The 26686-nt window shown below is 44.9% G+C and overlaps 1 protein-coding gene across 1 annotated transcript in view; it reads left to right on the top strand.

The window, feature by feature from the left end:
• CNTNAP2 (contactin associated protein-like 2) overlaps positions 1–26686 on the top strand; it is a 1478157-nt gene that overhangs the window by 1329377 nt on the left and 122094 nt on the right. The window contains exons 18-19 of the mRNA XM_006861289.1: positions 4704–4922; positions 14373–14609. Coding sequence (XP_006861351.1) covers positions 4704–4922; positions 14373–14609 — 456 coding nt within the window. The remainder of the gene's footprint in view (positions 1–4703; positions 4923–14372; positions 14610–26686) is intronic.

Raw genomic sequence — 26686 nt, forward strand, 5'->3', positions numbered from 1 at the left:
TTACCAACAACAACAACAACCCTTCCCCCAAAGAATTCTGCACTCTTTGAATTTTACCATGTCAAGTCAGCACTTTGGGCATCTTCCAGGAATTCAAAGCATGCTCCTTTTAAATATTCTTTGAGTTTTGAGAACAAAAAGAAGTCTGTAGAGGCAAGACCAAAACTGTGGGGTGGATGGGGTAAGGCTTCCCAGTGGAAATCTCACTGCACAGCCATTGCTACCCTCAAATAATGAGCAAGATGCATTGTCATGGTGGGAAAAAATCCTCATGACAACTTTCCTGGCCTTCTTCTCATCAGTAGTTTTAAATTCTTATGAAACCTCTTTCTAATAAGGCACTGTGACTGTTCTTTGGCCCTTGAGAAAATTTATCAAGACTAACCCTTTGAAATTCTAACAAACAGTCACCTGTGGAGCCTTAAAAGCTTGTGAAAAGTCATCTAAGGTTCTATCGGTCTCTCCCTGTCCAAAGGAAAGACAAGTAAAGAAAATCCAAGACACATGGAAACAGTTAGTCCAGTGGACTAATGGACCAAGTGAACAGTCTCCAGGACCCTAAGGTCAGAATAGCCCAATGGTTTCCAGCTACCACTCCCAACCACTCTGAAAGGGATCACATTAGTCCTGGATAGAGTGGAAGTAAATGTGGAACAAAACTCAAAATCACAAAGAAAGACCAGGTTTACTCATCAGGTAGAGACTGGTGGAACCTCTGAGACTATGACCCTTAATCACCTTTCAGGTCTCAAGTGAATGAACTCACTCACATAGCTCCATTTCCAGCCAAACAATAGAAAAGTCTGTAAGGGGAACAATACCATTAGGGAGGCATGCACATCCTATAACAACCAACCACTTATGATCAAAGGGGCAGCCTTTGCCAAAGGATAGAATTCAGAAAAGAAGGAGGAATTGAAATGGGAAATGCAAAGATGAAGTGGGAGGAGTAATGTTATGTTGTGAGGATTGCAATCAATGACATGAAACAACATGTGTCTGAATTGATGAATGGAAAACTGATCTGCTCTGTAAATCTTCACCCAATTGACAATTTGAAAAATTAAACAAAACAAAACAAAAAAATCCATTTCCAGAGCCTTCTGAGTTGACCTCTCTTCCTTGAATGTAATCAGCCTAGCAGATCCCCTTGGAAATTGCTGTTTTGATTGGGTCTTTTTTTTAAGGCACCCTAAGGAGAATAAGACAAATGTGTTACTGAGAGAACTATCCACTGATCACAGTTGTTGTTGTTAAGCTTCATCATGTCTGTTCTGATTCATAACAACCCTGTATAGGGTTTCCAAAAGTGGCTGATGAGTTTAAATCATAAACATTGCAATTAAAACTGACCTTGCGGTCCAGTATTTATCCTACAGCACCACACCAGGACTCCACTGATCACAGTGATACTGAAATATATTTTGGAATTTTGTTTGGAATTATCCTATGCATGCATGAACTGGAACCATAGTAGCAGTACTTTTTGACTACCCTCATATACCAAGAATTACTCTGTGGTTTTAGGGAAGATGCCTAATCTACATGCTGGTGCTTTGCATTGTAGCTTGCCTTGGGGAAATTAGGATTCTTCTTGTCTCAGTATCTGTTTTGTAACTGTTTGACCTCCTGAAGGAGGTTCCTATTCATTCTTTCATTCATTCAATTGCATGTTGTCATGGGTCTAGGTGCTGAGGAAATGACAATGAACAAACCTGAGAGGCCTCTTCACTCAGTGGGGCCAGGAGCACATGTATATTATGTCATATGTGGGCCTAACAGAGCAGGATAAAGAGGAGAGGCACCTGAGATGAGGTTTTCTGTCCAATGTGGACAAGTAGAAGCAGGATTACAAGTATGATGATTTTGTGAGGAGAGAAACCAAGGAGAAAACACAGGACTATTGGGTAAAGGTAGCCGCATGTGTGAAGGTCCTGAGGCAAGAATGGCTCCTCAGTGTGATGAGAGAGATGCTGAGCTCTCTTCAGGGTCAAGAGGATCAGACATGGACACAAGGGTTCATAGGAAGCTCCTCAAGGTATTTGGCTACAAAGAAGAACCAAGACTGGTGGTGACTAGTGGATGAGAGAGGGCTGTGCTGTGGAGGAATTCCGATGGTCACTTGCCCACAGAGAAGGAAGCAGTGATGCTGGGGAAGAGAAAGGGGACCTCAAGGGGACATCCTTGAGTAGTCAAGAGGGGCCGGTACCCAGAGTCCAGGGCTCAGCTGGCCTACACAGAGCCCACCCTTTCCTCCTCACTGTGGCCTCCACAGTAACCTTTGTCCAGCCAGCTGCTCTCGTATGACTTTCACAGGTAATCCAAAGTCTTTTGTTGCCTAGTGGACACTCACTCCTTCCTTCAGAACAAAAGAGAGAGAGAGAGAGAGAAAAAAAAGGGACGAAAAAGAGAAAAGAAATTGTAACCCTCTCCACTGTTGAGGCTGAAATTTGAGGGGCTTCAGAATGTTCGTGGAAAGTGATTATATTTTCATTCTATTTTCCACCAACTCTGTGAAGCCCGAATGAAATCTTGTACAAAGAACCCTTAGTGAAGGCCCAATCCTTGAACTTCATCTCACAATTGAGGAAACAAATCATTATCAGAACTTCAGCAGAATTCACTGATCTTCTCAGTGTGCCCACCATGTGCCCCTTCACTTGTCTTTCCTCTTCACCTATTCTCCATTGAATGAGCCCATTTTCACCAACAGATGCTTAGGCTCTATTGTCTAAATGTTTCCTCACCTGCTGGGAGAACTCACAGCTATAGCACCTGCTATTCTGGGCAGCAGATAAATGGGTCGCTGAGCATGGTACGCCAGGAGTGATTTGTCTGAGGAAATTCATCATGAGTTAGAAGTGGAGTGGACTGTGCTTCCTGCTAGGATGAAAATTGAAAGGGAAAAAATATATACATTTCTGAGTGCTGTCCGTGGTCTTGTCCATGGTTCTGCCCTGGGTTGTGTCCATGGTTCCATTCATAGTGCTGTCCATGGTCATGCCCATGGTTCTGCCCTGGGTTGTGTCCATGGTTCCATTCATAGTGCTGTCCGTGGTCCTGCCCATGGTTCTGCCCTGGGTTGTGTCCATGGTTCCATTCATAGTGCTGTCCGTGGTCCTGTCCATGGTCCTGTTCGTGGTCCTGTCCCTGGTGCTGCCCCTTTTCTGCAGCTGGGGGTGACAACTGACTTCATCGTTTCAAGTCATCAAAGCAGGACCAGCTCTCCTCAGCCTTTGTCTCCACCACATTCACTTCTTCTGATTCTGAAACACTTCCTTCTGTGCATCTTTCTAAACATCTCCCTTTTCTCCTTGTGATGATTCAAAACTAAACCACCATTCTGACCAACTGCACTTCATTTTATTATTTCTCTTAGTCTCTTGCAAATGAGACGGTAAAATGTTGTTATTTGAAAGGAGCACAGAAACCACATAGTTTAATAATTTTCAAACATATTCTGGATACAGAAACTTTGAAAACTACTGATGCAATCCTCACTTCACCAACCAGGAAAGACAGGCCCAAGAAGGTGAGAAGACAAAGTTAATACTGAAACTCCAGTATCCTGATTCCCACACTATTCCCTGCGTTGGCGAAGATGCTTTCAGCTGTAGTCAGATGACTTTGCAATAATGGAGCCTAGAGACAGAGGCTCCAAGATGATTCTGGGGCTGAGCAATGTCACCAAGGACCAGGTTCATCCCATTGGCCTCTGTCCTCCTCAAGTCTAATGGTGGTGAGAAACATTGAAACCACTCTTACTCCCAACTGCATGATACAGGAAGGGGCCCCTTCTTACCTTGTGTCTCCTGTCAGTTGACAAAATTTTCCCAGATGACAAACCACAAGGGTGATTCTTCCTCCTAGTCGGGTGCAGATGAAGAGCATGGAAATGCTGTGACTAACTTAGGCTGACCCCCCAGGCTAGGCAGGGTCACCCTTACATGGAGATAAAACTCTGTGGGAACACATAGATCCTGGACATCTCTGGGTCAGGTCACACGGACCTGACCCAGGAGGGTGGCTCATGTTGGGACAAGGTTCTCTGCAGTCTTTCTCATTTCTGTACATCTTCTGAGCAGAGGTACTGTCAGCTTTGTTCCAGGCACCCGTGGATTGAATGGTGTTCCCCTAAAAGATCTGTGAAGTTGTAACCCAAGAGTCTATGAGTGTCACCTTGTTGGGAAATCGGGTGTTTGAAGGTGTTGAAGATAGAGTTGGGGAGTCCTTGATGCTCCTCCCTTCTCTCACCAACTCCTACGTTTCTTCCCTTTGAATGTCAGCTCCCCTCACCCAGAGACCAGGAGCACTCCACCTAGAAGAGAATTTCAGAAGTTTTAGCATTTCTTAGTGTGTGTGTGATGGGGGACAGATCTCTCTGCCAAAGCCCTTAGCCATACCAGAGAGCTGACGTGGGCCACAGCCCCTCCTCAGGAAGCAGGGAGAGGAGGGGCTAGGCTGTGGTGAGCTCTTCTGCAGAGTCGGATGCAATGACTAATGCTGACAATGGTGGATGGGTGGGTTTCTCCGACCACTTCCTTCCCTGGGGTTTCCTTAGTGCTCGCTGCACCACGCCTGTTCCCCCCACCTCAGCTCCAACTTGAGCCCCAGGGACACGATGGCAGTGGTTGAGGTTGAGGGTGGGTGACCTGGCGAGTGTCCAGGAGAAGCCTCTTCATGTCTTTGATCTCTGCCCACAGCTGCCACGGATGTGTCCTTCTCATTCGACGTGGGCAACGGGCCGGTGGAGATTGTGGTGCGGGCGCCATCCCCGCTCAACGATGACCAGTGGCACCGCGTCACCGCTGAGAGGAACGTCAAGCAGGCCAGCTTGCAGGTGGACCGGCTGCCTCCAGTGGTGCGCAAGGCCCCAACCGAGGGCCACAAGCGCCTAGAGCTCTACAGCCAGCTGTATGTGGGTGAGTAGGGGTCCACTCCACACACTGTCCCCTCGGGACGGCTATACATGGGTGAGTGGGGGGTCCACTCCACACACCATCCACTCAGGACAGCCATCAGGTAGTTGTTAACTCCCTTCAAGTCAGTTCAACTCATAGACACACATAACAACAATTGTGAGGATGGCTCAGGACTAGAGCAGTGAGTCCGGCTGCTATGCATAGAGTCCCTATGAGTCGGAGCCAACTCGACAGCACCTAACAACCACAACACCAACTCCTGTATGCCCTCACTGACGGAACAGGAGAAAAGCTCCACTTCCAGCCAGGGTCACAGTCCCACGAACAGGAGTTAGGACGTCAGCGTCTGTTTGAGGCACACCATTCAATCCATAACACAGACTGAGTTTGTGTTCCATTCCTGCCTCCCTCTGTTCAAGTGTAAGCCTTACCAGGGCAGAGAGCCTGCAGTCTTCTTGCAAGGTGCACCCTGATACTTGGATCAGAGCCTGGCTCGTTGTGGGCATGGAACATGTGCTGAGTGGATCAACCGGATTTCACGAGTTTGCGTTTGGGAGTTCTCTGGAACCCTATAAGCTCTGACTTTGAGGACAGTGTCTTTTATATACTTCTCCATCATCATGTTCCCCTCGTGGTTTAATTTCATAGCTGATTATGTGGCCGTAATCTTCTGAGCATTGTGGATGCTACTGCGTTTTCATAATTAATCTTTAATTGCAATGTTCGAATAGAATTCCACATGAAAAATGGTTTACAAATTAAATACAGGTCTCACCTTGAATAATTATCGCATATCCGACTAATGCATGTGAAACCCTAGCATAGCGGGGGGCTCACTCCAATGACAATGTGTTGATTTTCTAATTAGAGAAGGTTAAATAGCCTTTTTGCTTGAAGACCAACGATGTAAACTTAGGACATCTGTCACCAAGAAAGACTTCCATAGAGCACATTCATTGGATCTCAAGAAATGTCCACCACTCCTAATGCATGAACATTTTCAGCTAATATATAATGAGCATCCTCAGAACAAAGGTTTCTCTTTGTATCCGCTAAATCAGTAAAAGTCTTTTACAACTCACTGACCCATCTCAATAAATCAGGGGCTAGCTAAGTGAGAGGAGAGTTCACTTGAGTAGTTTTCCTTTATCCAGAGAGAAGTGGCCTACCACTGCCTTGCTTTACACAATAAGGAGAGAGAGAACCAAGCTTGGTTCATTGACCTCAACAAATACAGACTAGGCTTTAGTCGTATGCTGTGGGGTAAAATAGATGGCAGACCGTAGTGCAGAAAAGGAAGAGAGAGGAGGTTTTAGGAGAGGTGGAGAGATATTTCCTGTCTGGAGCCCCCTGGGCAGTGCACACAGTTATCACGCCCTGCTGCTAACCGGCAGGTGGGAGAGTCCAGTCCACCAAGAGGCCCCTTGGACTGAAACCTGGACTTGCTGTGGAGCACAATACTTCCCTGACACATGTGGGGTCGCCATGATGCAGAGCTGACCAGGGCGCAGCAGACCTGCAGGGAGGGGGACAAAGGAGTGTGATGGCTCTGTAGGATAACCACAGGACTGAGAACCACAAGGTCAGTGGTTCAAACCCACCAGTCACTCCATGGGGAAAAGAGGAGGCTTTCTGCTGCCATAAAGATTTACAGCCTCAGAAACCACATATGGGATCGTTATGAGTCGGAACCTACTAGACAGCACACAACAACACAGACAGGGGAGAGTGCAGAAGGGTTGGGATTGTAAATGGACAAGAGTAACTCAGAGCTGGAGGGGCCCAGAGAACCCCCCAGTTCAGTCTCCCAGGTTATATGGGAAAAGGAGTTCGGAGGGAGATGAAGGGTTGGTGGGAGCCACAGCAGAGACCAAACAGTCCAGGGTCCTGACAGAAAGAGCACAAAGCAGACACAGGAAGGAAGGCAGATGGAGGCATTGCCCAGGACAGACAGACAGACAGACAGAACCAAGGTGGAAAGGCAGAAAGTGCTTCCCCGGCCCCCATGTGGGATGAGGTCTGTGTACGCAAATAATTCACCTGCCTGAATATAAAAGTTGGCCTTAATCCTATAATGAAAATGTGGTCTAGTCAGCAGCTATTTGCTCTGCCACCTGGCTCTTTTCCACTTTGTTCCCTGGAACCCAGCATGGCCAGACTTCATCTCTCATACCTCAGACATATTGTCAGGAGGGACCGATCCCTGGAGAAGGACATCATGGTTGGTAAAGTGGAGGGTCAGAGATGAAGAGGAAGACCCCCAATGAGATGGATTGTCACAGGCAGCAGCAGTGGGCTCAGGCGTAGCAATGATTGTGAGTGGTGCAGACTCAGGCAGTGTTCCCTTCTGTTGTGCATGGGGTCGCTATGCGTTTGTACTGACTCAATGACACCTAACAACAACAACAGCATTTACTTAAATGTCTGTAAAAGTCTCCTTCTTGTTGTCAACCATGAGTGAAGATCCATGAAATGTGAATGACTTCCAAGTTAAAATCCACTCCAGGTAGACTAAAGATTAACACGTTAACTGACATGAAACCATAAAAGTGCCAGAAGAAAGTATTGTTGAACAATTACAGTATTTTGGATGAGGTGAAGTCTTTATGAGCATAATCCCAAAGTCAGAAAGCACAGAAGCAAAGCAGATAGCTGTGATATCACAAAAAGTTATGACTTATATATGGAAAACAGGAATGCCACAGACAGGTGACAACACAAACGGGAAGGAAATACTTTCAGATTTTATAATAAAGAGTGAAAGTTCAAAATATTGTTATCAATCAGTGAGAGACACTGAGGAACAGTGCCCACCACAGCAATCATAGGCCCACCCTGTCACTGTGGGGCTGGCTCAGAACTGGTCAGTGCTTTGTTCTGTTGTACAGAGACGGGGTCACTGTGAGTAGGAGCCAACTTGACAGTGCCTAACAATCACCACAGCGACACCCAAATAAAGCAAGAAAATATGAAGAAGCAACTAAAAACTAGGAATCGGAGAAGCATAAAAGTTACTCACATTATTTGAAACATGCAAACTAAAGCAATAAGCTCCCCCCATCACCCCGGCCATGGATTGTCATAAACTCCAAAGATCACTTGTCAGTACTGCAGTTAGCGTACAGAAAAGAGTGTGTCACATCTTGTGTGTGAAATTGTTGTTGTTGTTGTTTCTAAGTGCTGCTGCCGAGTCAGTTCCAACCCATAGTGACCCTGTCTGTATAGGGTTTCTGAAGAGCGACTTTGTAGTTCAGCACACTAACCCATTATTGTCATTGTTAAATGCTGTCGAGTTGGTTCCGACCCATAGTGACCCTGTCTGTATAGGGTTTCTGAAGAGCGACTTTGTAGTTCAGCACACTAACCCATTATTGTCATTGTTAAATGCTGTCGAGTCGGTTCCGACCCATAGCGACGCTGTATAGGGTTCCTGAAGAGCGACTGGTTAGCTTGAACCACCAACCTGGTGATTCAACCCAACTTTGAAGTCCAGAGCATTAACCCATTGTTGTTGTTTTGTTAAGTGTGTCTAGTTGGTTCTGGCCCATAGCACCCTGTATAGGGTTTCCAAGGAGCAGCTGGTGAGCTTGAACCACCGACCTTGTATTCCATGATATGTTAAAGGAAAAAAACAAGTTTTAAAATAAGTGTCTACTAATATCCTAATATCTTTCTTTTCTTTTGTTCTGTTTTTTTTTTTTACACATGTTTATTTATAGCAGAAGACAATAGAAGTCACTAAAAGTCAAAGTAATTTTCTCAAGAGTGTTACTACAAATTCTCTTTTCATTTTATTTGTACTGTTTTTACATTGTTACAATGAAAACCCATTACATTTGTCATCAGGGACAAGAAGAGGAAAAATCTAACAACAATTATTTAAAATTTTCAGCATATTTTGAACAGATATAAACGTCTTCATTGAGTAGTGATGAAAATTAAAATAGCCTATGCAGTTATTTAACAGAAGGCCCATCGGAAAGCCCTTATGACAGGAACAAAAGTCAAAGTCACTGAAATGACAGAAGACCAACTGAAGTTTTAACCCCACAAGACTCAAGGCTGGGACTCAGATTCACGGTTGTTGTTAAGTGCTGTTGAGTTATTGCTGACTCATAACCACCCTGTATAGGGTTTCCAAGACTTGAAATTTTCACGGGATCAGAAAGCCTCATCTTTCTCTGGCCAGAATCACAGTTGTTGTTAAGTCCCATTGAGTCATTTCTGACTCATAATGACCCTCTATAGGGTTTCCAAGGAGCGCCTAGTGAGTTTGAACTGCCGGCCTTGTGATTGAAACCATCCTGTGGTCACATGTTTGTCCTACTGTGCCACACCAGGACACCAAGACCACAATAGGACTCTGAGATTGCCAGAATCAGAGCAGAGGCCCCAACCGTCTTCAGGACAGAGTGAGCGGCTGAGCTGACAGGCAGAGGCAAAATGAAAATCCTCAGAGAAACCGCTCTATTCTCCCCAGCTCTGATCACAAAGGGCAGTGACTCCTTCATTTAATCCTCTGCTCCAATCTTTTTTAAAAGTAAAATGCTCCCTGGAGAATTGTCACCCCACAGGAGGATTGCATGCCTGGGTTTACAAGGTAATAGAGCACTTTGCTTCCATTGCACACCTGAGGATTTGCAGATTTCAGCAGATTCTAACTCTCCCCTGCTTTGATCTACAAACCCCACCCCATGAGTCTACTACACTTGGCCCCTTCTTCCAGGAGAGTAGAAGTTATCAGAATCAACCCCTGATTGACCAGTTTCACCCAAACTCACATACCCTGTGGACCATCCATTTTCAAAGACATACAAAACTACATCTCAACATCATCTCACACCAGCAGTAACAGCGAAGTTCAAAAAAGCAGAAGACAATAAATGCTAGCGAGGATGTGGAGAGACTGGGACCCTCCTATATTGCTGGTGGGAATGCAAAATGGTTCAGCCACTCTGAAAACCAGTATGGCACTTCCTCAGAAAGTTGAAAATAGAAATACCTTATGATCCAGCGATTACCCTACTTGATATATATTCACAAGAAATGTGAGCCATAACATGAGTAGATATATGCACACCAATGTTCATTGCAGCACTATTTACAATAGCAAAAGCTGGAGACAGCCTAAGTGCCCATCAATGGAAGAATGGATAAACAAACTTTGGTACATCCACAAAATTGAATATTATGCTACCTTGAAGAATGACAAGGAAGCTGTAAGCCACTACATAACATGGATGAACCTTGAGAACATTACGCTGAGTGAAATTAGTCAGTCACAAAAGGAGAAATACTGCATAAGACCATTACTGTAAAAGTTTAAGAAAAGATGTCCATATGAAAAGGGGAAAAAAAATTATTTGTTGGTTACCAGGGGTGGGAGGGAGAAGATGGTAGAGCATAGGGTAGGGGATAGTCACATCATAGTTCGGGTGTTGGGGAGGGCAATACACAAAACAGGGGAGGAGAGTGGAAGAACAAGGTAGATAGGGGGACATTGAGGCAGGTTTGCATGGGCTAAATGGGACAGAGGTAAATAGTTATATAGCCTCAACCTTGGAACAATGGGGCTCTGTGATACAGGGATCGAGGTATAGTCTGAATGGGTAAAAGAGGGGAAATAATGTTAAGATGCTTGACTGTCTATGGATATTGGTTTCCCTTGCCTACTATTATAAAATAGACACTTGAGTGGGATGGAAAGAAATATCAGGAAGCATGATTACAGAAAGCTTGTAAGCCTGTCTATAGCTGATTGGAATACCTAAAAGGGCTTCTAGAACTTACCCAATGAAATAGGCTTCTTGCAGAGACTTTGTAGTATATAAGACCTTAGGTGGAATTCTGAGCCCCATCCAGAATCTTCTGAGGTGAGACATTCCCACTAGAAAGGACAAGCAAACCAACCTGGAACAGCTCGAGGAGCAGAAGATACTTCTAGAAAGAAAGAACAACAGGAAAAATCCAAAACAAAAACAGCAGTCTGATTGGCTACAATAAAAACAAGCAAGTTGTCCACCAGTAAGCCATCAAGACAAGCAATCAAGTCCCTTCAAGACAAACCCACTTCAAGACTGAAACTCAAAGGGAACACACGAGCAGGTATGTAAGCTTACTGGCAACCATAATGGTTTACATTGTGAGTTGGAGTAAAGGCAGCAATGAAGATATGGGCTGAGTTCGACCATGTTCCATAGACTCCATCTGGAGATGACAAAGAGAAGAGGAAGGGCTGCTTGGTCTGAAGTGTGGTGAAATTTAGAGACTCTTGAGCCCATAGACAAGGACCTAGCCATGTAGGGCTGGAGCTGAGAGTGAAACGTCAGCTGATGTGAAGTGAGGGGAGACCTACAAGAATGCCCAAAACTGAGATAGTACCCATTTGACCTAGCTTCGATGGCTTGATGTTAAGAACTCAACTAGAGAAGATAAAGAAATTTGATAATGGAAACAAGTGTAAATTACTACAATTTGATGAACTTGACCTATATTTATGGACATAGAAGCTCAAAATACCAACTGAGAGGGAAGGAGTCTTCACATCAAGGATTAATCCTATGCCCTCTGTACACAGGGTTGGTAGGGACAGGCAACTTATTGGCTACCTAAAATTGGGGGGGCTATAAAGGCATGAAGTGACAGGTTTACAAGTGTTTCAGAATATGAAGGGGGAGGTAGAATCCCCACTGAATAGTTTTCATCTTGTCTAGATAGGTCTGGTGAATGGCACTGGGGATAAAATTGTTATGATTCAATAGCAATTGTTATCATGATTAATTGTGACTGTCGCAACTGTAAAGGTAGAACTTTCGTAACAAAAAGGAGTAGTAGTTAATCTTACATTCCAGGAACAGAGGACCCTAGGACCATCAAAGGAGAAGAGCACGACTGGAATGTGGGACCTTATCCAGAAAAGCAGTGACGCCAAAGATGATGACATGGAGAGAGAGCAGCTGAGGACTCTAGATTCATGGAAAGAGAAAGGCTGTGTGCTTGCAGCCAGGGGGCAGGCTTGCAGAATATTCCCTTTGGTTGTTTAAATGATTATTTATTCTTGAGTAGTTTTGTGTATATCCAAAAAAAAAAAAGCAGGGAATAAAAGCAAATACTGTTGAATGATGATGCACGGAGGGGATCATTGCAATGAAACGAAACACAATAGGAAGAGTGTAAAACCAATATTCTCCCATGTAAACTATCACTCAATTCACAATAAAAACTTAAAAAAAAAAAAAAAAAAAAAACCTACATCTCAAAAACACAGATATCTACGGGGTCTTCATCCCCAAGGACCCTCCTCTGTACCAGTTGAGTGCCACAGACCAGAGACATGTGGTAGGCTCAGGAGTACGACCACTTTGGCACAGCCTTTCCACCCAGGATCTCTGCATGCTGGAGGCCAAGCCTCCATTTCTCTAAGCCTCAGTTTCCCCATCTGTACCATGGGGATCGCTACCTTCGCAGAGATAAAGCTCAGAAGTCAGGACGAGATTTGAAGGAAGGGTAAATGGAAACAGTTAACACAGGAAGGAAGTAGGAAGATGGCTGTTACATTGTGGGGGCTGCAATCAGTGTCATGAAACAAAATGTGTATGAATTGCTGAATGGAAAATCAACTTCCTCTATTTTCTACTACCCAAATCACAATAAAAAGTTTTTATAAGAAATAAACTTTTTTTAAAAAAAAAGAATGCCTACCTTGAAAGCTTGTTATGAGGATTCAGTGAATAATATGTGTCTCTTAAATGTACCATGGACTGCTAGAAAAACAAAGAAATCTATGTTGGGAGAAGTACAGCCAGAAGGCTCCTTAGAAGCCAGAATGGCCCAACTTCGTCTCTCAGACTTTGAATATATTGTCAGGAGGGGCCAGCCCCTGGAAAAGAATATCATGCTAGGTAAAGTGGAGGGTCAGCCAAAAAAAGGAAGATCCACAATGAGATGGATTGGCACCATGGCGGCAGCAAGGGGCTCAAGCGTAACGACAGTTGTGAGGATGTTGCAGGACCCGACAGTGTTCCGTTCTGCTGCGCGCACGGTTGCTACACATCGGAATCGACTCAATGGCACCTAACAACAACATGTGACCCGCAATCATAGACACTATTCTGAACAGTATCTTTTTTCCTGTGTCCTCATCAGATATTTCTTTTCATTATTTCAGTTGCTTTTCATTTTAATCTCCAGGAAAATTGTTACTCTGTGGTGCAGACACTTGGAGAACTTTGAGATTCTCTTTTTGTACCAGTTGCTTTAAAAAAAAAAAAAAAGCATAGCTGAAGTTGTTGCAGACACAATTAACCCACCTTGTAATATCATGAAGGTACCCCAGTCTCATGTAGGGTGCACACTGGACTGCTAAACCACAAGACCAGCAGTTCAAACCCGCCTGCTGCTCCTCGAGAGAAAGATGAGACTTTCTGCTTAGGGAAAGATTTACAGCTTCAGAAAGCATCTACAGGGTCGTTTTGGTTCAGAATCCCCCTGATACAGTGGGTTCGGTTTGAGTTTGAGTGACGTAATTAGAAGAACTTGTGGTGTTGTGGCTAAGTGCTGACCTGCACCCACCAGCCACTCCTCAGGAGAAGATGGGACAATCTGCTCCTATGAAGATGTTCAGCGCTGGAAACCCAATGGGCAGCTCTATTTGTCCTGTACGGTGACTATGAGGCAGAATTGACTCGATGGGCTTGGTTTGGGTTTGGTGGGATCATGCTTCAGTGACTCTGTCTGTGAACTTACTGGGAAATGGTTTAATATCTTCCTACTCAGGGACCTGGTCTGTAGTATGTACATACTCAGGGAATCACAGGAAGTGTACTCTTTGTACAAAATGTCCTGAATAACATTTAGACAAAAGTCCCAAAATCTAACCTGCCCTGTCCTAAGTACAGAGTAACTGATTTCCCTTTAAAATGATCAGTTCCAGCTCCCACCCACCCAGAAGACGAGCCCAGGACCTCTGGTGCAAACTCCAAAGTCAAGCATTTGGTGAAGCAAGAGCTAGGGCGAGCATCGCACATCCAGTGGGTTCTGCCTCCAACTAATTGATTTGTTGACTCTGCTAATATATGCGTGTCCTCTGCCTTTGTGCCTTTCAGGAGATAATTCTGTGGAACGAGGTATGAGATTAGAGAGCAGAGCGCCCAGCAGTTTCTATAAGCCTCTTTTCTACAGGAAACCGAATTAGACTCCAAAACAGTTAAGACAATTTCAGTGTATCCCCCAAACATTTTGTTTCTGGAGCACACGTGTTGCCTGTTGGGAGACGGGCTGTTTGTCAGGCTTTATACCCTGAGTGGGAAACAGACCTTTCCATTTACCAGCCAACTTGATGGCAAGGCCCAGATGCCCAGCAGTCTGGCCCCAGCCACGTCACTAGATCAGGAATGAAGCAAACAGAGCCAGGCTACCCTCCCTGCCTGACCACTCCTCTGTTGTCCCCAGGTGCCGCCGGTGGCCAGCAAGGCTTCCTGGGCTGCATCCGCTCCCTGCGAATGAACGGGGTGACGCTAGACCTGGAGGAGAGGGCCAAGGTCACCTCCGGCTTCGTGTCAGGATGCTCCGGCCACTGCACCAGCTACGGGGCCAACTGTGAGCATGGTGGCCGGTGCGTGGAGAAGTACCATGGCTACTCCTGCGACTGCACCCACACGGCCTATGACGGCACCTTCTGCAACAAAGGTAGGCAGGCTGTCTCCAGAGCCCAGGCCATCTGCTTCCTGGTGCTTCACCTGAGCACAGGTGTGCTTCCCCTACCCACAGGTGTGTCTCACCTGAGCACAAGTATGCTTCCCCTGCACAAAGGTGTGTCTCATCCACACACAGGTGTGTCTCACCTGAGCACAGGTATGCCTCCCCTGCACAAAGGTGTGTCTCATCCATGAGCTGGTATGCCTCACCTGTACACAGGTGTGCCTTCCCTGCACACAGGTGTGTCTCACCCACACACAGGTATGTCTCACCTGTACACAGATATGCTTCTACACATAGGTGTGTCTCACCCACACACAGGTATGCCTCACCTACACATAGGTGTGTTTCCCCTGCACATAGGTGTGTCTCCTACACACACAGGTATACCTCACCTGTGCATAGATATATTTCCCCTACACATGGATGTGTCTGACCCATGCACCAGTTTCCTCTCTCACACACAGGTGTATCTCACCCATGCACAGATGTGCCTCCTAGGCACACAGGTATACTTTCCCTACATAGAGATGTGCTTCACCCATGCGTAGGTATGGCTCACCCACACTCAGGTGTGTTTCATCTGAACACAGGTGTACGTTATTTTGAGGATCACGTGACAGAATCATTCTCTCTCCTTCCGTAGGAGTTCCCTAAATTCCTGTGTAATCTTTGTTGTTGATTCATTCAGATAGAAGAAGCTCTGAGTGGGCATAGCCCCAGACTCCAATAAGCTGGGCACCAACCAGAGGGTCACAGCTCAGATGGGAGGTGTCAGAGGGGGGCAGCACACGATTTCCCCCATGGCCACAGTGATCCGGCCACCTCACCTGGGGTCTGGACATCTTCCAGCTCCAAGAGCCCCCTGCTGCCAGCTATTGTCAGTATTCTCACTCTGGTGGTAAGCACCAGGACCTCAGGCTCAGCTAGACAGCCACCCGCTGCCACCCAGTTGATGCTGCCCCATGTTTGTCAGGTTCCCTAGGAGCAGGTCATTCCTTTCTTCCAGAGCACCTCTAGGTGGACTCGACCTCTAACCTTCCAGTTAGCAGCAGAGCATGTTGACCGGCTGCTCCGCCCAGGGTGCTCACATGCCAGCTGTGAGTCATCACCTCACCGTATTTGTTGTCCCTTCATTGTTTCAGCCTCTATGATTCCCTGTGTCCCAACCAATTCTGCAGCCCAGCAGACCACATGTAAGCACTGGGGCCTGTGATGAAATCCTGGGTGTGCACCCAAGGTCTGCAAGAACCATGCACAGGCACTCACTGGGTGGCCCACCTGTCTACAGGAAGGAGGGAGGGAGCTCAGCTCCCTCCCACGCAAAGACACGGCGAGCACTCTTGGTTCTCAGTGGGTCATAGTGTTTATGACCCACGTTTCCTGTAAACATTAGTGCATCTCTGAGTAAAGCCATGTTCATCCTCCTGGGACCACACAGAAGGTTGTTTCTGTAGCATTGTTCACACGCAGAAAGAGCGACAGGCTGCTTGGAGTTACTGCAATGGGACGGTCAGATTAGGTTATGCTGTGTGCAAGCCCGTGTAGGGACGCAAATGGTGTGAGGGAGACAGAGTGTGAGGGAGACAGACAGGGACAGACAGACAGTGAGGGAGACAGCCCTTGAGAGAGACAGGGAAACAGAGGGTATGGGAGGGAGGCAAGATGGGGACACAGACAGTCTGGAAGATGGACAGTGTGAGGAAGAGAGAAGGAGAGGGGGCCATAGGACAATAGAAACAAACAGACGGTGTGAGGGAGACAGACACTGTGAGGGAGACAGACGGTGTGAGGGAGACAGACGGTGTGAGGGAGACAGACGGTGTGAGGGAGACAGACGGTGTGAGAGAGACAGACGGTGTGAGGGACAGGCAGGAGGGTTTGTTTGGGTAGGGCACCCTGGCACTTGAGCAGAACAGTAACAGGCATGTAGGCTCAGAGCACCCTGGTTTGTCATTTTCCGTGACCCACAAGAGGACGGTCAGCAGACTTAACACCATGCCCTTACAGAAGGTCTTACAATCACTGCTCGTTAGAGCTGATGTTGATTTAAAAGCTGTGGCTCGGTGAAGACAATCAAGAGCACACCAGGCCTGAGAAATTCTCTTCCTGAAGAACCGTTAACAGAAAATCCTGGCCTCTCATTCCTGGAGAGTGATGCTGACCTCAGCAGCTCGCAGTGGCCCAGGACTCATAGAGATGTCCACAGACTGGAGAGGGCAGCTGCCCTGGGGCACCGAGGCAAAGCTCAGTGGAGCCTAGGCGTGCCCTTTGCTTACCTCCGCAAAGTGTTCCCCCAAAAGGCATCCAGATGCCCTCTGAGTATCTATGTATTTGATTCAGTTAGTGACTTCGGCCAAAGCATCCTAATTAAAAACTGTGGATGCTATTTGGAAAGACCTGTGTGCTCTCCCTGCATCAAGACCAGGGTCCTCTGTCTTGGGGACAAGAATGGAAGAGCTGTTCTGGGAAGTTGAGTGTCCATCTGCATGAAGGCTGGCCTGAGAGGCCTCAAAACCCACTCCGCAGCCACCTGGCACTTCCTCTGTCCCGCCCAGTCCACCTGGTGGCCTGGTGTCTGTGACCCACATACACAGCATGCTACCACCAGACATTCAGTCCCATAAAGAATGGCCACGGTCATTGACAAAAGAATGAGTTTTATGGGCATCCTTCTCAGCCCCCCTTTAATAGTACACTTGTGTGATTTCTTCCTTTGATGGTTGTTGTTAAGTGCCATCTAGTCAGTTCTGACTCATAATGACCCTGGGTAGGGTTTCTAAGGAGTGGCTGGTGAGTTTGAACTGCTGACCTTGCAGTTGAGGTCCAGTACTTTATCCCACATCAGGACTCCTTTGGTGATACGAGTGTGTTATTTCTTCATTTGGTAATTGTTGTTAAGTGCCATTGAGTTGGTTCTGACTCATAGCAACCCTGAATAGGGTTTCTGAGGAGCGGCTGTGGGGTTGCAGCATCGACCTTACAGTTAGAAGTCCAGTGCTTATCTTACAGGGCCATACCAGGATAGTACACATGAGGCATGTCCTCCTTTGATAGTAGAGATGTGTTTCATTTTCTGGGGCTGCTGTAACAAAATGTCACCAGGAAACATCTTATAACAACAAACACATTCTCTCTCAGTGCCGGAGGCTAGAGGCCAACATCAAGGCCAGACATCCACAGGAGGACCCTTCCTTGTCCCTTCCAGCTGCTGGTGACTCTGTCCCACCAGCCTTGTGATCACATCACTCCAGTCTCTGCTTCTGCTTGCATCTCTTGTCCACTTTTTTAAGGGTGCCATTCCAATGATATGCTGAGCCATCCTACTCCGATGTGGCCTCGTGTTAACTGAGAACGTCTTCAAAGAGCTTACATCTAAACAAGTTCATACTCACAGGTTAAGAGATTAGTACTCCACCATTTCTTTCCAGGAAGCACTATTCAACCCCAAACAAGGCACATGCTTGCCAATGTGGATGAATATTCCCAATAGATTCCTAAGGGAATGAAGGGAACTGTAACATATCAAGCACAGAATGGCCACATGCTTCTACAAAATCAAGCACACATCCACACGTACACACATCCACACGTACATACATCCACACGTACACACATCCACACGTGCACACATCCACACGTACATACATCCACACATACACACATACACACATGCACACATCCACACGTACACACATGAAGAAAACAAACTGTGAGCACACACACCAAAACAATACCATGACTTTTGTGAGGAGAGGGTCGGAATGCCATTTTTTTTTTCTGCTTCTTTTACTTATATTCTGATTTTTGCATATCCACATATCTCCTCAAATTTCGTCATCTTCTCTTCTGATTAGGAGAGAGAGGACTAGAGGCAGCGCTTTCTTCCCCAGCATCAGGGAAAATGTCTCATAATTAACTAGAAAGTTTCACACCATCTAACCACACAATCTGGAATGCATTTGTGTCTCGGATATAAATTGCATATAATTAGAATCGCCCTTGAAGATCCAGCTCTTGGTTTGTTTAACTGACCTTACCGTCTGCACGCCTGGGTGACCATCTCTGCAGATGACTCGCCTGGTTGGGGTTAAGGTGGGCAGAGGTCCAAGTAGGGGAAGGCCCTTCAGAACTCATTTTTCCCTGAAATGACCCCATTGGTATCTATAATATACACTTATTTGTTCCTGAGATTACAAAATGAGACTGATTTGGAAGACAAATAGTGGACAAAACATGTTTAAATGTAGATCGGTTTAATTTGTTTCCAATGTAGGTCCCATCTGCCAATCGTATATGGTAAAGCTTTGCTGTCTGTGAAAATAATAAGGAATTGTTTCCTTTCCAAAATTCTCACAATAATGATGAGTGCACATGGTTTTTTTCTCAATGCACATGTTTCTCCCCTGCACCCCTCTTCTCTGGATCTTCCACCTCCCAGTGGCTTTACTGTTACCCCCTGGTAGACTGACAAAGGGGTGTGTCATAAACATCAATCCTCTATTTTCATTTTAAAAGTTCTTCTAAGAGCATCTCTTCATTAACTTTAATGCAGGACTGTATTCTAATACTCAAAATTACAGACTTGCTAATAATGCAAGCTGGCTTTCTTTAAACTTGTCCAAACCACTTGCCATTTATCGATTACTTCCTGCATCTCGATATGAAAAGGACCCCCAATTCAAGCCCATGTGTGACACATTCTCTCGGCAACCTTCCCGGTTACCAAGATATTCTTCCAAATCTATCCCCTTCCTCCCCATCCCAAGAGGTCACGGCCGGCAACACAGCCAACACCACTTAGTTTTTACTAAAAAGAGGAATTTGTGTGGTTTGAGTTTACCCTAGTTAAAATGGAGCGCTCCCATGATTTATAACATGGAACCCAGAGTAGCTTGAATTTCAACTTTATTATAAGCAAAATTGGGAATCCTAGTGTGGCACTGTAGGATACACACAGGCCTGCTAACCACAAGGTCGATGGTTCAAACCTGCCACCTGCTCTTCCAAAACCCTTTACAAGAACCAACACGACAGCACTTATAAACAAAAACAACAATAAACAAAATCAGGCAAATCACGCGACTATCTTGGCACTCAGTTCCTTTATAAATGGTGCTGGTTGTATCAAGTGTACCAGCCCCAGGATGCTTGTGGGGCTGAGAGGAGCAGCTGTAAACGTGCATTGAAAAACCTTCAATGATGATAATGCAAGTCATTGTGAAGGTTATTGATCGTGTACCAGATGATTACGTCACCAGAAAGCCTCTCCCGGGCTCACACACACACACACACACACACACCCTGGTAGTTGTTATTAGCTCTAGCGTATCCGCCCCCAACTCATGTGGACCCCGCACACAACGCGATTGGACTGTTGTGATGCAGGGCGTTTTCATTGGCTGATTTTCTGTAGATCACCAGATCTTTCTTCTGAGTCGGTCTTAGTCTGGAAGCTCTGCAGAAACCTCTTCAATATCACAGCAACACACAAGTCTCCCCCACAGGTGGGAGGCTGCTGCCCATAAGCTGCACTGGCCGCGAGTCAAACCCAGACCTCCTGAGAGGAAGGTGAGAACTCTACCTGTGAACCAACACTGCCTCTGTTCATGTGCCTTTCCGACTGACGGCAGAAAGCTCACGCTACAACTCTGCTGAGCTCAAAGATGGTCAGCGCCAACAAGACCCAAGACCCCAGGGCTCTGATCCCTCAGACGGGCAGCATTGCCCTGGTGAAGTGCCGGTCTGTATCAATGATGTAGCCGTGGACCTGAGCGTATCAGCCATCATGAAGATGGTACAGAACCTGGCTGGGTGTCCTGCTGTACATGGAGCACTAAGAGCTGGAGCTGAATCCATAGCAACTACAACAGTTGTGTTTACGGGTCAGCTGAGAGCCGTCTGTCCTGTAGGTAGCATCGTTGAAGCAGCAAGTACCCTTGAGGTTGAAGAGAGGATGGCATCTGAAGAATCTTTGGGGTTGTCTTTGAGATCTTTACAAAACAGTATCGGTTGAGGAAGACCCCCAGCAAGATGGATTGGCACAGTAACAGCAGCAATAGACTTAAACGAGCAATGATTGTGAGGTTGGCGAGGGACTTGGCAGAGTCACTATGAGTCGGTACTGACTCCATGGCACCTAACAACAACAACAAACATCTTACAGAGTTCCTGAGGAAAAAAGGTGGCTGCTGAGTTCTAGAAGATTCCTTTAACATTCCAGGGACACACAGTCTCCCTGCTCTCTGTCCCTTCATTAAGACAGACAACTTCAGTTTAATTAACGAGCCTAGACTTTTCTCTAGCTCAAGTCAAACATACCCAAATGTTTTCACAAATCCTTGGCTAACCACTTCTTAGTGTTCAGAATCAGTGATTAATGTTATGAGAACAGTGCTTTCAAATTGACTATTCAAGTGACCTAGTACTAATTCCTTTTAAATACTTCTATTGTAGCCTATTGGGTTTTATTCTTCCTGAAAAAATGTCTCTTGAAATAGAATCTTTTTTTTTTTTCTTTCACTTTTTGTTGTGAATTGAGTGAAGGCCCACAAAGCAGATGATCAGGTTTCGTTCAACAAATCATATACTTCATCTCATCTTGATCCCAATTCCCTCCATGCACCGGCACCCACTCCACCTCCTCCCTCCACTTCCTGCCTCCACTCCTCCTCTGTCCCAGCCCTCAGGATTGTGTCCTTAGGTACATTCTGCCCCTTTGATCTAGAATGGTCGGCCACTGCATGGTGTGCCACAATTCCTGCCACCGCTGCCCCCCTCCCCTGTGTGATTGTTGTTGTTAGGTGTCTTCAAGTTGGTACCGAATCATGGCAACTCTATGCACAATGGAACAAAACACTGCCTGGTCCTGCACCAACCCCACAATCATTGCTGTGCTTGATCTCATTGTTACTGCCACTGTGCCAGTCCATCTCACTGGGGAGTCTTCTGCTTTTTCGTTGACCCTCCGCTTTACCAAGCATGCTATCCTTCTCCAGGGACTGGTCTCTCCTGATAATATGTCCAAAGTATGAGAGACAAAGTCTGACCATCTGCCTTCTAAAGAGCTTTCTGGATATACGTCTTCCAACACAGATTTGTTTGTACTTTTGGCAATCTATGGTACTTTTAATGTTCTCCTCCAACACCATAACTCAAATGCATCAATTCTTCTATGGTCTTCTTTATTCATTGTCCAACTTTCACAGGCATATGAGGTTGTTGATAATACTATGGCTTGGGTCAGGCGCACCTTAGTCCTCAAACTTATACCTTTGCTCTTGAAAACTTTAAAGAGGTCTTATGCAACAGATTTGCCTAATGCAATGCATCATTTGATTTCCTGACTGCTGCTTCCATGAGCGTTGATATTTGACCCAAGCAAAATGAAGTCCTTGACAACTTCAATCTTGTTTCCATTGATCTTGATGTTCTTTATTGGTTTAGTGGTGAGGATTTTGTTTTTTTCACATTGAGTTGCAACTCATGCTGATCAGTAAGTATTTTAAGTCCTCTTTTCTTTCAGCAAGCAAAGTTGTATCATCTGTAGATCACAGTGTGTCTTTCTCCAATCCTGATGCCATGTTTTTCTTCATATAATCCAGCTTCTCGATTATTCTCAGCATACAGGTTGAATAAGTATAATGAAATAATACAACCCTAGTGCACACCTTACTCTGTTCAAACAACTGCTCCTTGGTCCATATACAGATTCCTCACAAGAACAATTAAGTGTTCCGGAATACTCATACTTCAAAAAGTTGTCCATAGCTTGTCATGATCCACATAATCTAAAGCCTTTGTGTTGTCAATAAAGCACAGGTAAACATCTTTCTGGTATTCTCTGCTTTCAGTTAAGATCCATCTGATGTCAGCCATGATATCCCTCATTCCTCATCTACGTCTGAATCCCACTTGAACATCTGGCAGTTCTCTGTCATTGTACTGTTGCAGCTGTGTTTGGATTATCTTTAGCAAAATTTTACTTGCATGAAATATTAATGATATTGTCTGATGATTTCTGTATTCCATTGGTTCACCTCTCTTTGGACTGGGCACAAATATGGATCACTTCCAGTCAGTGGCCAAGTAGTTGTCTTCCAAATTTCTTGGCATAGATGAGTGAGTGCCTCCAGTGCCGTATCAGTTTCTTGAAAGATTTCAATTTCTAGTTCCTGCAGCCTTGTTCTTTGCCAATGCCTTCAATGCACCTCAGACTTCTTCCTTCAATGTCATTGACTCTGATGATATGCTACCTCTTGAAATGGAGGAACAGCAACTATTTCCTTTTGGTACAGTGACTCTCTATATTCCTTCCATCTTCTTTTGATGCTTTCTGCATCATTCAATATTTTGCCCATAAATTCCTTCAATATTGCAAGTTAAGCTTAAATTTTTCTTTAGTTCCTTCAGTTCCCTTAAATTTTTTCCTCAGTTCTTCAATTACTTCAATGTTGCAAGTTAAGACTTGAATTTTTTCTTCAGAACCCTGAGTGTGTTCTTCTCTTTTAGTTTTCTAATTCCAGATCTTTGCACATTTCATTATATTTGACTTTGTCTTCTTGAGCTGGCCTTTGAAAATATGCCTTCAGCTCTTGTACTGCCTCATTTCTTCCATTTGCTTTAGCATCTCTCTGCTGGAGAGTAAGTTTCAGAGTCTCCTCTGACATTTCTTTTTCTTCTCTCTTGTCTTTTTAATGAACTTTTGCTTTCTTCCTGTATGATATTCTTGATGTCGTCCCACAACTCTTCTGATCGCCAGTCATTAGTGTCTAATTCATGAAATCTATTCTTAAGATAATCACTGAATTTACATGAGATATATTCAAGGTCATATTTGGCTCTCGTGGACTTGTTTGAATTGTCTTCAGCTTCAGTATGAATTTGCATATGATCAGTTGATGGTCTGTTCCACAGTCTGCCCCTGGCCTTGTTTTCCCTGATGATATGGAGCTTTTCCATCGTCTCTTTCCACAGATGTAGTCAATTTGATTTTTTTGTAGCCCATCTGGTGAGGGCCATGTGTATAAACATCTGTTATGTTGTTTTTAAAAGGTATTTGCAATGGTCTTGCAAATTTCTTTCATGCGATCTCCAGCGGCATTTCTGTCACCAACTACTGATCCTTCCTCTTTGTTTACAAGTTCCACATTTCAGTCTCCAGTAATTATCAGTACATCCTGATGGCATGTTTGATCAATTTCAGAGTGAAGAAGTTGGTATAATTCTTTAGTTTCATCATCACTGATGTTAGTGGTATTAACTGGTCTTCCAGGCAGGCATATTATCCTGTGACAGACAGAGTTGTACTACAAGATAGATATTGAAATGTTCTTTTTGATGATGACTGTGATGCCATTCCTCTTCAATTTGTCACTCCCAGCAGAGTGAACCACATGGTTGTCAGATTCAAAACGACCAATACCAGTCCATTTCAGCTGGCTAATACCAAGGGTAAGGAGATCCAGTAACACAGTGGGTTACACATTAGGCTGCTAACCAAAAGGTCGGCAGTTTGAAACTACCAGTCACTCTGTGGTAGAAAGATGAGGCATTCTGCTCCCATAAAGACTGACAGCCTCAGACTCAAAGGCACACAACCACCAACAACCAATGCCTAAGATATCGGTGTTTATACGTTCCATTTCATTTTTGGCAATTTCCAATTTTCCTAGACTCATATTTTGTGCATGCCATGTTCCAATTGTTAATGGACATTTACAACTGTTTCTCCTCATTTTGAGTTGTGCCCCATCAGCAGATGAAGGTTCCCAAAAGCTTTACTCCATTTGCATCATCATGGTCCACTCTACTTTGAGGAAGTACCTCTTCCCCATTTGTATTTTGAGTGCCTTCCGACCCCTCTTCTTCCAGCACTGTATCTGACACTGTTCTGATCCTCTTCATCATGCTTCAGTAGTCAATAGTGTGGTGCTGACAGAGTGTCACTGCTATTCATAAGGTTCTCAGTGACTAACTATTTGGGATAAGTCTGCTTCTCCTTTTTCCTAGTCTGTCTTAGTCTGAAAGCTCAGCTGAAATTTGTCACCATAGGTGAGTCTGCTCATATTTAAAATACTGATTGCATAGTTTCCAACATCACAACAATATGCAAGCCATCACAGTAAGGCAAACTGACGTAAGTCAGTGGAATATTGGCTACAATCACAGAAGATAAACATGTTAGTATACTTACTGGGCAGCCCAAGTATCCTACAATGTTCAACTTCTATGGCTGTGGTCAACATTCCACCGACTTCTCAGCCACATGTGATTATTACAGCAGTTCATAACTTCTTTTAAAATATCAAGGACTCTTTCAGAAACTTATTTCTATTACTGCGATGACTTTATCATTCTTCATACTTTTGGCTTCTCTGCTAGCATTGAAATGTCATGGAATGACTTATTTCAGCCCTGCTTCAGTTATCCTGCATTGTTAAGTATTCAGGAAGATGTTTTAGTCATAAACTTAAAGCACCTACTGGCTGAGAAGCCTGTAATGTTCCTTTCATACTCAGCTAACTTCCTTTCTTCCTACAGGCACTGAACTAAGTTTATTGACATAGCTCACTTTCCTACTCCTCCAGCATGTTCGAGATATAGGCATTGTGATGGTTGGTTTCATGTATCCACTTGGCTAAGCTGTGAGGCCTACTTGTTTGGTCAAACATTAGTCCAGGTGTTTCTGGGAAGATATTTTATAGATGTAGTTAGCATCTACAATCAATTGACTTTAAGTAAAGGCGATTATGGACCATAACGTGGGTGGGCTTCACCAATCCTTTGAAGGGTGATCAACAAAAGCTGTACTTTCCCAGTATGGAAGGGATCTGCCTCAAAGCTGACGCACAGAAATCCTGCCTGAGTTTCAACCTGTCACCTGCCTACAAAGTTCAGATGTCTCAACCCCCAGATAGTCTCATGAGCCACTTCCTTAAAGTCAATCTCTATCTAGCCAACTGATTTTCGACAAAGTACCTAAATATATCACATGGGGAGGGGATAGTCTTCTCAACAGATGGTGCTGGCGAAACTAGAAAGCGATATGCAAAAGATTAAAACAAGGCCTTTACTTCACACCTTATACAAAAACCACCTCAGCATGGATTGTTGTTGTTGTTGTTGTCAGGTGCCATCGAGTCAGAACCGACTCATAGCGACCCCATGCACAGCAGAACGAAACAATGTCCGATCCTGGGCCAACCTCACTACCGCTACCACACTTGAGTCCATCAATGATGCCACCTGGCTGATCCATCTCGTTAGGGGTCTTCCTCTTTTTCTCTGACCTTCCACCCTACCCAGCATGACATCCTTCTCCAGAGACTGTTTCCTCCAGACAATATGTCCAAAGTATGAGAGACGAAGCTTAGCCATCCTGGCCTCCAAGGAGCACTCTGGCTGCACTTCTTCCAAAACAGATCTATTGGTTCTTTTGGCAGTCCATGGCACTTTCAGTATTCTCCTCCAACACCACAGCTCAAAGGCATCAATTCTTCTACGGTCTTTCGCATCCATATGAGGCTATTGAAAACACAATGGCCTGGGTCAGGCGCACCTTAGTCCTCAAGCTGACGTCTCTGCTCTTCAATACTTTAAAAAGTTCCAGTGCAGCAGATTTGCCCAATGCAATACGTCGTCTGATCTCTTGACTGCTGCTTCCAGGAGTGTTGATAGTTGATCCAAGAAGAATGAAGTAGAGACCTAAATGTGAATCCCAGAATTATGAAGACCATCAAAGATAAAATAGAGACAAATGTGAGGGCTCTAATTGAGGGCATAGACAGACTACCAAACATTTTGAAAACTACACAAATAAAAATAGACAAAATAGATGATTGGGACATACTAAAAATTAAAAATGTATGTGCATCAAAACGCTTCACCAGAAGAGTAAAAAGGGAACCCACAGAATGGGAAAAATCTTTTGCACTGATGCATTAGGCAAGAAACACATCTACTAAAATATATAGAAAACTACAACACCTCTACAAGAAAAAGACAAATAATCCAATTAAAAAACAGGACATGACCAGACACTTCACCAAGGAGGAGATCCGGGCAGC

The sequence above is a fragment of the Chrysochloris asiatica genome, unplaced genomic scaffold (assembly GCF_000296735.1).
Source record: "Chrysochloris asiatica unplaced genomic scaffold, ChrAsi1.0 scaffold00041, whole genome shotgun sequence".
In the NCBI taxonomy this organism is placed as follows: domain Eukaryota; kingdom Metazoa; phylum Chordata; class Mammalia; order Afrosoricida; family Chrysochloridae; genus Chrysochloris; species Chrysochloris asiatica.